Source organism: Octopus bimaculoides, chromosome 4 (genome assembly GCF_046866305.1).
Source record: "Octopus bimaculoides isolate indiv1 chromosome 4, ASM4686630v1, whole genome shotgun sequence".
In the NCBI taxonomy this organism is placed as follows: Eukaryota; Metazoa; Mollusca; class Cephalopoda; order Octopoda; family Octopodidae; genus Octopus; species Octopus bimaculoides.
Window position 1 is genome coordinate 115,584,536 of NC_142931.1, and position 16,505 is coordinate 115,601,040.

The window sequence follows — 16,505 nt, forward strand, 5'->3', positions numbered from 1 at the left end:
ATATATATATATATATATATATATATATATATATATATATATATATATATATATATATATATATATATTCAGTGTATCACACCAGTATTACTTGGGCTAGTGATGAGAGATCAAAGATATATCCAACAGGAGAGTGAATGTTAATTTTATACCAGTGCTTTTTTTTTTTAAATCATTGCTACATTTGGTTATACACATTGTTTATTTCAACAGAATAATTTTTAAGGTTGTGAGCCAATACAGCCTCATTGAAATTAGGTTACTTGCTGGTCCCTCTCTCTCTCTCTCTCTCTTATTATTATAGTATAGATTACTGTATCTAGTGGTAATACAAACTAAATTTTTCAAATCCATGATTATTTTTAATCTCTGCTCAATCTCCCATTGGTGGTATGTGCATATTATACGAAAGGAAGATTTTGTAGGTTTTTTTGGAGAAAACTGCATCCAGTAGCTATCTAGAGTATTTTGTTGAGTGCTGTGTTTTTGCGAATGTTTTGATGACATCATGCAAGATGAGGTCAACAACCTCATCCCTGCCCACTCTGAAACCTTGACAGACGAAGATTTGTTGGAGTTAATGAAGTCTGCCAGCGAAGAGGAGGAGGAAGCGCCAAATCCAGAGGAAGAGAGGATGAGGTGGGCCTGGCAATCAAACGTCTGTCAGACCTTTTAAGGACAGCAAAGAAGTTGCAAGGGAAGGTAGAAGCATGAGATCCCTACATGTTTCGGTCTCTCCAATTTAAAAATGTCATCGATGCTGCCATGCAGACATATAAACCTCTCCTCACCACCATGAAGAAACAAAGACAGCAACTTCCCATCACAATGTTCCTCAAGTCCACCAAGAAAGTCTTGCACGAAGATATGACATCCCCTAAAACACCTGAAGAGATTTAAATCTTTATTGCTGTGCAGTCATTACCTTCATTATTTTCAGTATCATCATTGTCGTTTAACATCTGATTTCCATGCTGGCATGGGCTGGATGGTTCGACTAAGAGCTGGCAAGCCAGAAGGCTGCACCAGGCTCCAATCTGATCTGGCAAAGTTTCTACAGCTGGATACCCTTCCTAATGCTAACCACTCGAAGAGTGTAGTGGGTGCTTTTTACATGCCACCAGCACAAGGGCCAGTCGGGCAGTACTGGTATCGACCATGTTTGAATGGTGCTTTCTACATACCACCAGCAGGGTACCAGTCAGCCGGCACTGGCATCGACCATGCTCAAATGGTGCTTTTTACGTGCCACTGGCACAGGAGCCAGTCAGGCAGTACTGGCAACAATGCTCAAATGGAGTTTTTTTAAATCAATATCATTCATTATTGGTGAGTAACCATACATTTTACTTCATTTTTTATTAAATTATTATTAAATATTATATATATATGAAACATTATATTTTGACATTTATAGGCATTTTTACAGACCATGTCTCCAATATTCGCAGTTTTTCACTATTTGAGGGTGCTCTAGGAACATAACCCCCACGAATACCAGGGGACTACTGTATCATCAAACTCGGAATCTTGGAATCTCGGGGTTAGTAGCCCATGCTCTTAACCACTGCGCCATATGCCCATGGGCATATGGCGGCTATACAGACACACATACTCAAAGCAGTTCTGTAAGTTTTAATTTACCAAATTCACGCTGAGATGGAAATTGTAAGACACCAACGTGTGTGTGTGTGTGTGGCACGTGAAAAGACATTCGAGCGAGTTCGTTGCCAGTACCGCTGGACTGGCTCCTGTGCAGGTGGCACGTAAAATACACCATTTTGAGTATGGCCGTTGCCAGTACCGCCTGACTGGCCTTCGTGCCGGTGGCACGTAAAAGCACCCACTACACTCTCAGAGTGGTTGGCATTAGGAAGGGCATCCAGCTGTAGAAACTCTGCTAAATCAGAATGGAGCCTGGTGTAGCCATCTGGTCCACCACTCTGCAGTCAAATCGTCCAACCCATGCTAGCATGGAAAGCGGACGTTAAACGATGATAATGATAATGATATATATATATATATATATATATATATGTGTGTGTGTGTGTGTGTGTGTGTGTGTGTGTGTGTGTGTGTGTGTGTGTGTATATATACATATATATATATATATATATACACAGACGAGCGCACGAAGGGCTTCTTTCAGTTTCTTCTTACTAAATCCACTCAAGAACTCAGATTGATGTAATCAACTATCCTCTTGGTATGTCAAAGAAAATACTAATAATTTTGATAGTTTCATCCTGAAAAAATTAAAGCAACAGCGTTTCAATGATTACAGAAACGTTCTTACCATTTGTCTAAGAATGATTGTTTCACTGCTTTCAGTTCCAGTGATGACCGGAAACATAAGTGGATGAATATATTTGAAGAGTAAAAACAAGATATTGCATTTCTAATTACATTTTCATCCTCAGAAATCGAAACAATTTCAAATTTCCAGCCAGTGAAAACAGTACAATGCTAATGATTTGATTTAAATTATATTCCTTAATTTGCTCACACCTTTAGTCATGTATTTTTACAGTTCACAATAGGAAAACCCTTCGTAGAACAACGAGAAAGACATTGATACTACAATAAGGAAAAGGCCGGTTCAGAAAGTATATTTATTCCGATCCATCTTTTGAAGATTTGCTTCCTATTTCTAGCAAGATTTGACAAACGTAGAGGGCTCCGCTGTTACCTCGTTACAACGTGTGTTTAATATGTGCTTTCTGCATGGAAAAACATATTTATTATCATCACTCATGTTCCTGGGGTCGGCTTGCCATGAGTCTCCAGTTCCCCGTGTTGTGCTGTATACATACAAATACAGAAGCTTATTATACGACATCGCAATTATATATTGTAGACAAGAATATAGATTATCGAAAGAACGTAAATATGTCAGTGGACCTCAAAAAGAATGCCAAAAATGACTAATTATTTAAAATAAAACTAAATTTTAGGTTATTTCATTCCGATTTGAATATATATATCAAAGTGAACGAATATTTACCTTTCTCCCTTCAACAAAGCAACATGGAAGAACACCACACCTTCCATCGCACTGGATATTTAAATCCTTATTCCTCATATTATGCATCGTACACACTTAAAACAATATTGCTAACTGAATAATATATCTAAAATACTATTTAAAACGAATCGTAAATTTTAAATATTTCCATTTCTATTTCGTCACATAGGGAAATAAATATTTGTGTGTTACAATTTTCAATGAAGTAAATATGTCATAGCATTATAGAATTCATGTTAATTGGTTTGTTTACTATTTTGGAATAAATAAAACTAACATAGATATTGAAAATAACGGAGTTACATATGGATTTTTGAAATCAAAACAAGTATAAATACAAATTTATGTGAGAAAACTTAATTATATATTCCTTTATTTAGGCCAAATATTAATAACATGCATTATGTTTTTAAATGTTTCGCCGCAGTTTCGTAAAGCTGTTGCTAAGGGTGATCAAACTTAGTTTAAAAAATTATTAATATTTTGTTACTATAAGCTCAATTCGATTTTGTTAATATATATATTATATTTTATTGTATCGAAATAACATTTAGATACAAACGACACGAGTATGTTTCACGGAACATAAGACCTATCACTTGTTTATATAAATTTAAAAAATTCCCACTTGTTAATCAGTTTCTATGGAAACAATTTTTTTTTACAAGTGTACCTTGGACTTGTTAAGTAATTAATTAAAAAATATATATGTCTATCTCCAGATGGATTTAAATCAACGTTTTGCTTGAGAGGTTGTTATTAATTTCGCGTCAAAATAAGTAACCGCATCACTGAGCACGTTGGTTCTCATTTAAAGAAAAACAAGTAACTAGATAGAATAGGATTGCTGGTTCAACCGACCCACTCTTAATGAGTAATAGATCAATATCCTTTGTTCTAGAGGACGCATTTCGGAATTTTATTTTCGGGTTCACTTTCATTTCAATTCACTTCCTAGGAAATATTAAGGATTACAAAAAGAAAACTGATTTGCAACTAAAATGATAACTAATCGTCCTGCAGAAGGCTCAAATAAAGTACCAACAGTTCTGGCTGAAAGATATGTGATTGGGAAAAAACTCGGATCTGGTCATTTTGGCACTGTCTTCCTTTGTAAAGATAAAGAAGAAAACGAAAAAAAGTTTGTTTTTAATGATTCAATTATTATTTTCGATTTATATTCTACTTCTTTAACTCAAAGTGAATTTGTTTTTGATCTTTTTTTAAGATCAAAATTCTAATTATATTTTACTTTTACGCTTTTAATTCTAACAACGGACACTATTTTATTTCAGAATTAAATTTCGTTTTCGTAATCAATTCTAAAATAATGCTTAAATTATCAAGTTAATTTAATTCTTAACTTATTTCAATATTCCAATATATTCTTCCTGGAAGATACTCATTCATCTCATATTTAAGAGGTAAAACACGGGAACGCATGTGCTTGTTCTCTCACTAGCCCGCGCACACACGCATGTTTTTATATATACACACACACATACTCTCACTCAACCTGTTGATATACATATAGGTTGGAATAATACAGAAATATGCAGTGGCCTACAATAACCTTCTATCGGGATGTTCTCATATATGTTCCATTGGATTAAGATTGGGGTTTGAGGAATCCAAATGGGAGGTTTTATTCCCAAATTTGTGATTCCTTACTTGCTTGTATGGCTTCTGCTCTAATTGTTTTTTTTGTTTTTTTGTTGTTAATGGTCTTCTTATCGATTCCCACATCAGAAAAGATGGGTGACAGACCCTTTTAAAGTCTTTGAGAGCATTCTGGGCCATTTAAAAATGTTTTCAACAAAAATGAGGTCTGATCAACCTATTGCGCCAACCGTACCCCCACCCCCAAATGATACCTCCCCCCAACTCCCCCATATTTAACAGTCCCTTGCAAGTGGTTTAGCTTTGATGTTTCAGTTTAGCTGTGCCCCATATAGTTTTGAATTAGATTGGAAAAATTGCTGAATTTGTTTTTGTCAGGCCATATTTTTAGTAACTACAACTTGGGGTTCCTTGTTGCAAAACTTTTCTGTTCAGTCAACTCTTTCAGTCTTATTAGCTTTTAAAACCATTGGCTTCTTTCTTGCAATTCTTCATTCATGTCTATGGTCTTTCAAAACTGTTTTTATGTAATATGACACCATATTCATAGAATTTGTAGCCTTCCTAACAGTTGCAAGATAATGTTTAATTACTTTCCATTTAACTGCCTTCTTTGACCTCTTGGAAACTTTCTGTAACCTCCCATATCTCTTCTTTGCTCAGGAATGCTCTTTTTCAGTCCACCTTTTGACTATGTTATTAACTGCTTGATGATTAATACTGAAAAATTGAACTATATTTTCAGTGGATTTTTCCACAATCATACACTGTGGAAAACACATCTCTTTCTCTTTCCAGTTAGGGTAGCCATGTTTTGTGAGTTACTTGGTGACCTCACTTTTGCCAGTGCATAGAAAAATAGTACCCTAAACACTGTAAAAAGTGTCTGGTATTAGAAAGGGCACCCTGCTATAGAAAAGCAGACATTGAAGTTCTATGCAGCCTTCTGGCTAAGCAGTTTCTGACAAACTATCCAACTCACACCTGCATGGAAAATGAATGTTAGATGATGATGCTGGCACCAATTGATGATTTGTCCAATGTTTTGAAGTATAATGTATTAAAATTTATTGGCAGTATTTCGGCAGTAATTTTTTCATTGCTTTGTAAATGAACATTCCTTTAGCATAACTACTTTTCATCTTATAGCTCTCTATTTTACATTTCCATTGTGGACTTCGGAGTTTCTTTCATGTTGTATGTCTTGCCAATGTTCTTCTTACAAGCATATCATATGTATACTTATGCATATATACTATAGGAATATATGATGCAATGATATCAAATCAATGTAAAACGTGGTATCTTAAAGATAACATGTTCGCACTAGTATACATACATACATACATGCATGCACGTGCTCACACACACATACACACACACAATGCTCCAGGATCCTATAATGCAATACCACTCAGTGCAGTGTTCCAACACTAGCATGACAAGCAAGTGGAGGAAGCATATCAACAAAAGCCTTAGAAGTAATGAAAGATGCAGTAAATCTTCAGATAACCAAAGCATACTTCATTAGAAAATTTAAGCTTACCATGAATTGTGATATTGACATGTAGCAATATATATGCCTCTCTTGGTAAAAAGAAAAAACCCTTCTCTCAGAATGAAAGGCAGATTCTATCATGTTTTTATACAAACAGCAATGTTACATGGTTGTGAAACTTGGGCCATGAATGCAGAGGATATGTGAAAACAAGAAAGAAATGAAGCTGGCATGCTTGGCTGGCTGTGCCGCATCAGTGCGTATGTGCATGTACAACAAAGTACAAATGTGTTGAGAGAAATTGGGCACAAGGTGCATTAGATGCGGTGTGCAAGAGAGAAGACTGCACTTGTATGGTCATGTGATGCAAATGAGTGAAGACAGTTGCATAAAGAAGTGTTGATTGCTAAATGTGGATGGAACCTGTGGAAGAGGGAAACCCAGAAAAATGTGACATGAAGTAGTGAAGACTGACCTCAAGATGGCGAACCTCACAAAGGAGATGACAAAGGATTGAGATTACTGGCAATATAGGAAGATCCATCCACCTAAATAAAAACAAAATCTTATCAAGCCTTTTCCCACAACTCATCTTCTAACATCCATCCCTCTATCACTCTTCTAACTATGGCACAACTCACTGAGGTGCTGCATACCATTTATTCTCCTACTTTACATTGTCTCCCTAATATTGTCACTTATCACTTCTTTCTCCTACTTGACCTACTCCTGTTTCTTTTACTCTCCACTCAAACTGTTCTTCACTACTGACCATGCTTCCACTCATATGTCCCATTCATTGAGTCCACACCTATCCTCATCTCTAACCATCTGTCATATGCCTTTCACACAAACTTACCTACCTACCTACCCACCCTTTCTGATCCTATATAATTACTCTGTCTTATATTCCCTGTGCACTCTGACAGTACACTCTCACTATCTCTTTCTCTTTTGCTACTCTCTCTCAGCATCTGGCATAAAGCCACCACCCTCAATATTACATCTCCACTCAGCTGAGGCATCTTGTTTTGCAAGTTACTTGGTGACTTCACTAGTATCATTGCCAAAAAAAAATTAAATAAAGAAAACAACCAGTACATTCTGCAAAGTGGTTGGCATTAGGGAAGACATCCAGTCACAGAAGCTACACCAAAGCAGACATTGGGGTCTGGTGTGGTCCTCTAACTTGCTGGTTCCTGTTGAACTGTCCAACCCATTTCAGTATGGAAAACAGACATCAAACAGTGATGATGAGGAGGAGAAGGTTACTATTTCACCGTGCTATGCAAACGTCACATCTGTTGAAGCATTTTTGAATCTGAACATGCTCACAACTTGACATTAACAGCTTACCCAGAAAAAAAAAGCTCACTCTACAGTTATTTTCTTGTTGAATTTATTTTAACTGGACTCTTTATAAATTAACCAGTCTATGTATTTCTATATACATAGCTATTTAACATTCCCTCAGTCTATTTATCTACCCAACCACCAATTCATCTATTTACTCTTCCATATATCTAACTATCTTTTTATTGATTAATCTGCCTATTCCAGTTCTATATTTAAGAGAATGTAAATAATGTAATCTGCCTATGTCTCTCTCTATATATATATCCATCCCTTTCTCCATATTCTTATCCACCAATATCTTTATCTTTCCACCTTTCTATCTGTGTAAATGCTAACTTCTACTATGTTATATGGGCAATACAGATGAACATTAAAACCTGAAGCAATAACATAGTTCTCTTGTCTTGTTACACTATTCTGATATATCAGATGGGTTTTTTTTATATCGAACTAAACTTTTACCATGTCTAATGCTATTCTAATATATTAGATACTTTTTTAATATTTCATGCTTTAGTTAAGTTCAGTCTCACTCTGCTGTCTGAGATTTAACTGAAAAGATGTGATATTCATCACAAACACACGTTTTGTGTGTGTGTGTCTGTTTGTACGTGCATGTGTGCATGTATGAGTGTATCCATTCATTTAAAAAAAAATTTTTCCATGGGTTACTCCTCCCTCTCTGTATCTATCTATCTATGTATCTATCTATCTATCTATCTATCTATCTATCTATCTATCTTTACACACACACACATACATATATTTATGTATATATTGCCATTAGATGATGTAAGGGTGACTCAATAGATCACAGCCTTTGAGAGGGCTGCTAAGTGAGATTTTGACTCTTATTAACCGGGGAGTTGAGTGGAGATTATAGTTTGTGAAAGGGTGTAAAATTATATTTACGGTCAGCGACCCAGGTGAGATAGGAGTCTGCTCTGGTGTTTCCTCTGACTCCGATCTAGGTGTAATTTATTATATAACCCCCTCTTTCTTTGAGCTTCTTAATGAAAAGTAGTACTCTACTATTACTACCAGGTTTTTCCTCTCCAGGCAAACATATTCTAATATTACAAGTGGTCTCCACTAACACATAACATATTCATATCTAAAGCAACTTTCTACATTTTCCACTTTACCTGATAAATCAATCACACTTAATACTACAATTCCTTAAAAGTTAGATCTTATTATTTGATTGTCTTTGTTCCCTCCCCTAACATTCAACCTATACCACAGAATACCCTTAAGCTTTGTATATCTCTGCCCTCCACCCTTTGTTCTTTAGCCTTAGCTAGCAAGCCCTAAACCCCGACCCTATGCCTAACTGGCTTTATGTATGCACTTATTTTTCTTCACTTTTACTTTTGCTTTCTTTATTCTTTATCCTTAATTTATCTTTGATCCTCTCTCAGGACTTCCAGTTGAGTTTGATGATAAGCTCCCTGAGGCATTACTTGAAGAAAATCCTGCATTATCAGTTGAAGAATTGGCAATAAAGCTTAGTTCAAACCATACAACTGTTCATCGTCATCTTCAACAACTTGGAAAGGTTCCTAAACTTGGAAAATGGGTGCCTCATGAATTGTCCGAAAGCAACTGCAAATCCTGAGTTGACATCTGCTCTTCTCTCCATTCTCACGAACTCATTTCACCCTTTTTGGATAGACTTGTGACTGGTGACGAAAAATGGATCTTCTATCGAAATGTTAAACGTCGTAAACAGTGGCTTGGTAAAAGGGAAAAAGCTCAACCACAACCAAGAAGGGAACTTCATGGGAAAGAGGTTCTTCTCTCTATCTGGTGTAATTGCAAAGGTGTAATTCACCTTGAATTGTTACCGCCTAATGCAACAATCAACACTCAAGTCTACTGTCAGCAATTAGAGCGTTTGAACCAAGCTTTGAAGAAAAAAAGATCTGCTTTAGTGAATCAAAAAGGAGTGAATCAGGGCAATGCGCAACTCCACACTGCAAAGATCACATCACAGAAGATCGAAGAGCTTCATAGGGAAAAAATTCTTCATCCACCTTATTCTCCCAACCTTGCTCCTTCAGACTACCATTTGTTTTGTAGTTTACAGAATCATTTGGGGAACATAACTTTTGCAAGCCAGGAGGAGGAGGTCGAAACTGACATTTCAGAGTTCTTCGCTTTGAAACCAAAAGAGTTATACATTGATGGGATTAAAAAGCTTGTAAATAGATGCATCGAAATCATAGATAATCAGGGAAAGTACATTGATGATTAAATTTCAACTAAATATAACATTTAATCACTTGTTTTCTTTATTCAAAATTTGGACAGAACTTATGGGATGACCTGATACTTGTATGTATGTATTTACTTACATGCAATACATGTGTGTGTGTGTACCTAATACTATCTCATTATTGCCTGCTGATACAACCACGTATGTATGTGTCCATCTATCATACAGGTATGTGTATGTGTGCATGTATATATGTGTAATGAGTGTATACATTAAGAACATTATACAAAGTAAACACTAATAACCTATATGTATGTCTATCTGCTAATCCTTCAATAAGGAACCATAGCTCATTGGCTAAAAAGAATTGAGGTCGAAGGAGATCCGGTTATAGGATGTCCAATGGCAGATTACGTACACTACCCCAACCTCCTGAAATTAGACTACAGCTAACATGCACCCCAGCTAGAATATATATTTATTTCTTTAGATCTCATAGCAGCTATGACCAGATTTGAAACTGAAGCCAATAAGGATTATGACATTACCCAAAGTAGCAAATACTTTATTTTGTAGATGTAGTCTGTGTTGTCTTAAGGCACGTACATATTGGGCAGTTGGCCAGGGACCCCACAGTTCCAGTAGGCCCAATTTTGATCTGTGTATGCTGTAGTTTGCTCTCAATAAATTAATATTGTAGGGTCCGGTTCAGTAATTTGCCCAGGGGTCAATAATGCTACTTAGATATCTCTGGCTGTAAGCTTTGTTCACATAAAATGCAGGAATCTATCTATCTATCTATTTATCTATCTATCCGTCTGCTTGTCTGTCTATCATTGTGCATCTGTCTATGGATGAATATTTATATATGTATGTATGTGTATATGTATGATTGTATATTTGTGTGCATATGTATGCATGCATGTATGTATTTATTGTTTGTTCATTCTGGGTTATTTTTTAGAATTTCTCACCAATGGAGAAAGAACTGGTTTCTTACTCACAAACTAGCTAATACCACCTGGCTATTTGCATATATATGTAAGTATGTATGACTATGTATTATGTATGTATGCACGTACGTATATACGTATGTATGTATGTATGTTGGTAGGTAGGTATGTATGTTCACATGTATGCCTATGTTCAAGTATGGATATCATTGCATGTGTGGATCTGTATGCTTTGACTCATGTATATGTGTACATATATTTGCATATTAATATGTTTACACTTGAACGTATGCGCTTATTGAATACCAAACTTCTGGAATGTTTTACATTTTTCTCAGAGACCTCGTAACAGTAATTTCCTAATTGGCTGTGTTCATTCTGGTTTTGTGAAGCCCAGCTTCTCAAGATGAGGGCTGAGGCTGTTAGATTTCTATCCAAGCACCTCTGTATTTATAAGTATAACTCTCAAGCTATATTCTGGTTGGCATAGTTCTAAATTAGGAATCTGAATAAGATCTTTTATCTTTTACTTGTTTCAGCCATTAGACTGTGGCCATGCTAGAGTTTTAGCCTTGAAGAGTTTTAGTCGAACAAATCGACCCCAGGCCTTTTTTTGTTGGTGTCTTTTGCTGAACCACTAAGTTCTGGAGACATAAATGCACCAACACTGATTTTCAAACTGTGGTGGTGGTGGGACAAACACGCACACACACACACACAATATCTATATGTGAGGTCTGATCAATAAGTATCCAGACAGTTGCTATAGTAATGATGCTAAAGTACGCAGAGTGAAGCTACTTGGCATGATTGACCTTGAACTCTGCTGTACATGTGCACTAAGTTTTAACATTCTAGCTCACTTCTGCTGTCTACAGCAGTGCTTTGATGGAAGGTGTGTAGCGTGTGATTGTCTCATTGACCATGACAGAGAAAGTTGTCATGGCGATACCTGCTCAGAGGCCTAGGCAAAGTTACAGAAAGTGTATGGAGAGACGTGTATAAGCTGCACACAAGTGTACGAGTGGTTCAGACGTTTCCAAGATGGCTTCAAAAATGTCAATTTGACGAATGTTCTGGGAGACACTCAGCAAAACTGAGAAAAACATCACAGATGTGAATGCAGCTGTGAGGGGAAATCATCGAATCACCATCCGTGAGTTATCAGAGGATGTGCAGATTAGTTACGGTTCAGTTTAGTCCATTATCACTGAAGATTTGGGTATGAGATGCCTGTCTGCTAGTTTCTGCAAAAACTGCTTTCAGGGGACCAAAAAAACACTTGGGTTTCAGTAGCACAAGATCTCCTTGACTGTGTCAAGAAGGATGAAAACCTTTTGAAAACTTTGCGTAGGCCTCTGAGAGGTATTGCTAAGCTTTTAGCAAAATTTGATGCAGATTCTCTGCTCAACTTTCTCTGTCATGGTCAATGCGATGATCACTCGCTACACTCTTTCCTTCCAAGTATTGCTGTAAACAGCAGAAGTGAGCTAGAATGTTAAAACTTAGTGCACATGCACAGCAGAGTTCAAGGTCAATCTGTGTCAAGCAACTTCACTTTGCATGCTTTAGTTTGTTACTATGGCAACAGTCTGGATACTTATTGATCAGATCACGCATATATATTTATATATATCTATATATATAAAAATGAGAATGTCTGTCTGTCTGTCTGTCTGTCTGTGTGTGTGTATCCCTAAAACTCGAGAACTACGCAACCAATTTCATTCAAATTTTACACATGCCTTACTTAGGGCTCCAGTTGTGTTTTAGTCAAAAAAATTTTTTAACTTCTTGCAGAGTTCGAGCCCACGGCAACATAATATCTCCTCCACTATTTAAGTATTACGTGTCAAAAGTGAAACAAAAACACTCATGTCAAATACTTTCACTTTAAAAATGAAACTATTCCACTAACTGAAACAATCACATTTCGATACTGTAATGACAGATACTTTCAGAGAGAGAGATGTATATGTATATATATATAGATGTATATGTACACGTATATGTATAGATATATATGCATACATGTATATGTATACATATGTGTAGATGTATATATATATAGATATACATGTAATATGTACACATATATACATATATCTACATACATACAGATATCTATACATATATACACCCATCACACACATACACATGGACACAAACACACACATTAGTCATTTGTTTTCTTATCCAAAACTACGTCAAAAGTACTGAATGGATCTTTATGAAATTTGGAAATTACATTCTATGCATAACGGCCATAACTCCCATGAAAATTCATATATTTTTGATGTTGATGAAATTTTAACCCGAACATAACAGATGAGCATTATTTGTAATTCAACGGTACAACAGTGTAAGACTACCCTTTCAGATATACTTACATTGTGATTTCTGCAATGTGGTGCATAAATTGTCAAGTAAATGAGACGCATCTTTGCCGCCACTGATTCACTTGCAAAGTATTGAGTAAAATTATTTCGTTGCAGACCTCCTTTGAGTCTTTTTATTATCACTGCAACACACATAGTCCCCAGTTGGTAACATTGATTTCAAGGCCTTCCCAGATGAGAGACTGGTTATTCTAAGACATTTATCGATTGTAAATTTTGTCTGCAATTTGCAAATTATATTCTATGCATAACGGCCATAACTCCCATGAAAATTCATATATTTTTGATGTTGATGAAATTTTAACCCAAACATAACAGATGAGCACTGTCTGTAGCTGGTCTTCTCTTGGAAGAGCCCCGCTTCTCACATGGACGACTGTATGTTGGCTGCTCAAGGGTGGGCAGCAAAAAAAAAACCTATTTGCATATGCTCCACAAGGGAAAACAAGGAACATTGTTTACAACGAGGTGTTATAATCACAACAGCAAGAAAATATGTACATGATCACCTTCTTTTACGAAACTTCATTGACTTTCATATATTTATATTGATATACATATATATACGTGTGTTTGGGTGCATGTGTGTGTGTATATATATATCTCTATAAGGCGGCGAGCTAGCAGAAACGTTAGCACGCTGGGCGAAATGCTTAGCGGTATTTTGTCTGCTGCTACGTTCTGAGTTCAAATTCCGCCGCGGTCGACTTAGCCTTTCATCCTTTTGGGGTCGATAAATAAAGCACCAGTTACGCACTGGGGTCGATGTAATCGACTTAATTTGTTTGTCCCCTCTATGTTTAGCCCCTTGTGGGCAATAAAGAATATGTATATATATATCTCTATATATAAAGATGAGAATGTGTGTCTGTCTGTCTGTGTGAATCCTTATAACTCGAGAGCTACACAACTCTCTTTTACAAACCCAGTGAAAATACATATATTTCATATGTCAAAGAAATTCAAGCAATACATATAACACCAAAGTTAAAAACATTCCCAACAATTCCACAATCCCCAACCTCCAGAGCTATTGAAGAAACTGTTATCATCAACTGACCAAGATTCCTAACATTTGCAAAACAAAATTAGACAATACGACGCTGTACTACAGATGACATCATTTGGAACCACAAGAGATTTAACTGAGGCAGCATTCATCCAAACTTTCAAGATCCAACCTCAGATTTATCATCGCATTGTCTCTCTACTACCTCTGTCAAATGAATCACCAAAATTGGCCTTTCATTATTTATAATCTGTACCTGTTTGTTTGGTTACAAAATAAGATACACAAAAACGTGTTTCTGAATTACGTGTATTTACTTTATATACATATGAGTTGAAAACTTTCTTCTAGCATTCCACTTAATATCTATGTTCCATGCTGGCATGGATTGGAGAGTTATTAATGTAGAAATATGGTATCGTAGCTACTAACAGTTGAGGGTTGCATAGTCTAGACGGCGTTTTTAGATTTCATTATTCTCTTTAACCCGGGCAACGCCGGGTGTTTCTGCTAGTATATATATATATATATATATATATATATATATATATATATATATATATATATATATATACACATACAATGGACTTCTTTCAGCTTCCATCTACCAAATCCATTCACAAGGCTTTTGTTGGCTTGAGGTTATAGTAGAAGACACTTGCCTAAGGTGCCATGCAGTGGGACTGAATCCAGAACCATGTGGCTGGGAAGCAAGCTTCTTACCGCACAGCCATACATGGTTAAAATCTAGACAGAAGCCTTGTTACATTTTCTTGCTTTTGTAGCAGCTGCCACTGCAGTGTTGGAGAATGTTTGAAGGGTGAATCAATGAGAATAGATTGTCCTACAGAAGCAAAGAAAATAAGGAATGCAGAAATTTATTATCGGGGTATAAAAATTCCATACTATCACTAACAACTGCGAGTGGCAGGCTGTAAATAATTGCTATTACAGATAACCTTGCTTGAAATTGTGGAAATGAAGCAAAATTCAACCACTCAAAATGTAACTCATGTCTAGAAACACAATCAAAGTTTGGATATGTGCCTGTTCTTGTTGCAATAGTGACTGTTTTTGTCATATTAGGCATGTTTTCAACTTAGTCATCATCATCATCATCATCGTTTAACGTCCGCTTTCCATGCTAGCATGGGTTGGACGATTTGACTGAGGACTGGTGAACCGGATGGCTACACCAGGCTCCAATCTGATTTGGGCAGAGTTTCTACAGCTGGATGCCCTTCCTAATGCCAACCACTCCGAGAGTGTGGTGGATGCTTTTACGTGCCACGGGCACGAAGGCCAGTCAGGTGGTACTGGCAACGATTTTGGTGTACTCATGTGTGCTTGTGTGTGTGTGTGTGTGTGTGTGCACGTGTGCATGCATGCGTGTATGCGTGTGTGCATGTGTTAGGTGTCTATGAGGCATGATGTAATCCCTACAATGCAATCCATAGAAGGGCTATTCTGAGGATGAAACTGTAAGAAGTTTAGTATTTGAACCAGCCATATCAGACCCAAATATTTTATCTTCTTTATGTTGAAATTGACTAGATCCAACCTTTCACACCTACCCTACAATATCATTCTAAAAATAAACAATCACACCATCAAAATCTGAAAGCTGTGAGGTGATGCATGATTAATTCAAAACAATGTGGATGAATAAGCATTACATTTCACAGAGTAGTCTGAATGCTAAAGGGTTAAAGTGATGTGAGGTGGGTGGGCATAATCATCTACTATAATAATATTCTTGTGTTTTTCTCCATCACAACATGTGAATGAAAAAGGAAGGGGTGATAGATGAATAAGGAAGATAGGGGTGGTAACAAATTGATAGTGGGATGTTGGAAATTCTACAGTGGAAAAAAAAAATCAAACAGCGTTTCAATTCTCTGTGAGTATATGTGTGTGTATGTAAAAGGGAGGTATGTGAATGCTTGTGTGTGAGTGTGTGCATGCGTGCAATGGAAGTGGAATGGTGAACATCCAGTGCTGAAAAGAAAAATCAATCAGCATTTCAACTCTGTGTGAGTATGTGTGTGTGTGTGTGTACAAGAGAAGTATGTGAATGTCTGTATGTGTGAACCAGCGTTCTTTCAGTAACAAATAATGATCGATGTCACATCTCAAAAGACAGCCACTAGATAACATTGACATGTCTCAATTTGATTTACCATCCATATTCTATTTGTTCTGTTAAAAATAATTATTACAATCACACACACCTACATAAACATACACATATACAAACTCATTAGAGAAGATAATTATTGCCTGAGTGTATCAAGAATATAAAGTGACTGCAGTTGAAAAGTATATTATAAATACACATCTTAATTTAAGTTTATACATGTTCTTAGTTTATTTATATTAAGAAATTTTTAACCATTGTTCTTTCAGTAACTATACATAAACTAACCA

General features: G+C 36.3%; 2 protein-coding genes across 2 annotated transcripts in view; one reads left to right on the forward strand and one right to left on the reverse strand.

Annotated features, from left to right (window-relative positions):
* Positions 1 to 3,139, reverse strand: part of LOC106872113 (lipid transport auxiliary protein 1) — a 43,580-nt gene extending 40,441 nt beyond the window's left edge. The window contains exon 1 of the mRNA XM_089351188.1: positions 3,005 to 3,139. The gene's annotated coding sequence lies outside the window, so the exon portion shown is untranslated. The remainder of the gene's footprint in view (positions 1 to 3,004) is intronic.
* A 309-nt stretch (positions 3,140 to 3,448) lies between these two features.
* Positions 3,449 to 16,505, forward strand: part of LOC106872114 (serine/threonine-protein kinase Nek11) — an 80,992-nt gene continuing 67,935 nt past the window's right edge. The window contains exon 1 of the mRNA XM_089351187.1: positions 3,449 to 4,166. Coding sequence (XP_089207313.1) covers positions 4,027 to 4,166 — 140 coding nt within the window. The 5' untranslated portion in view covers positions 3,449 to 4,026. The remainder of the gene's footprint in view (positions 4,167 to 16,505) is intronic.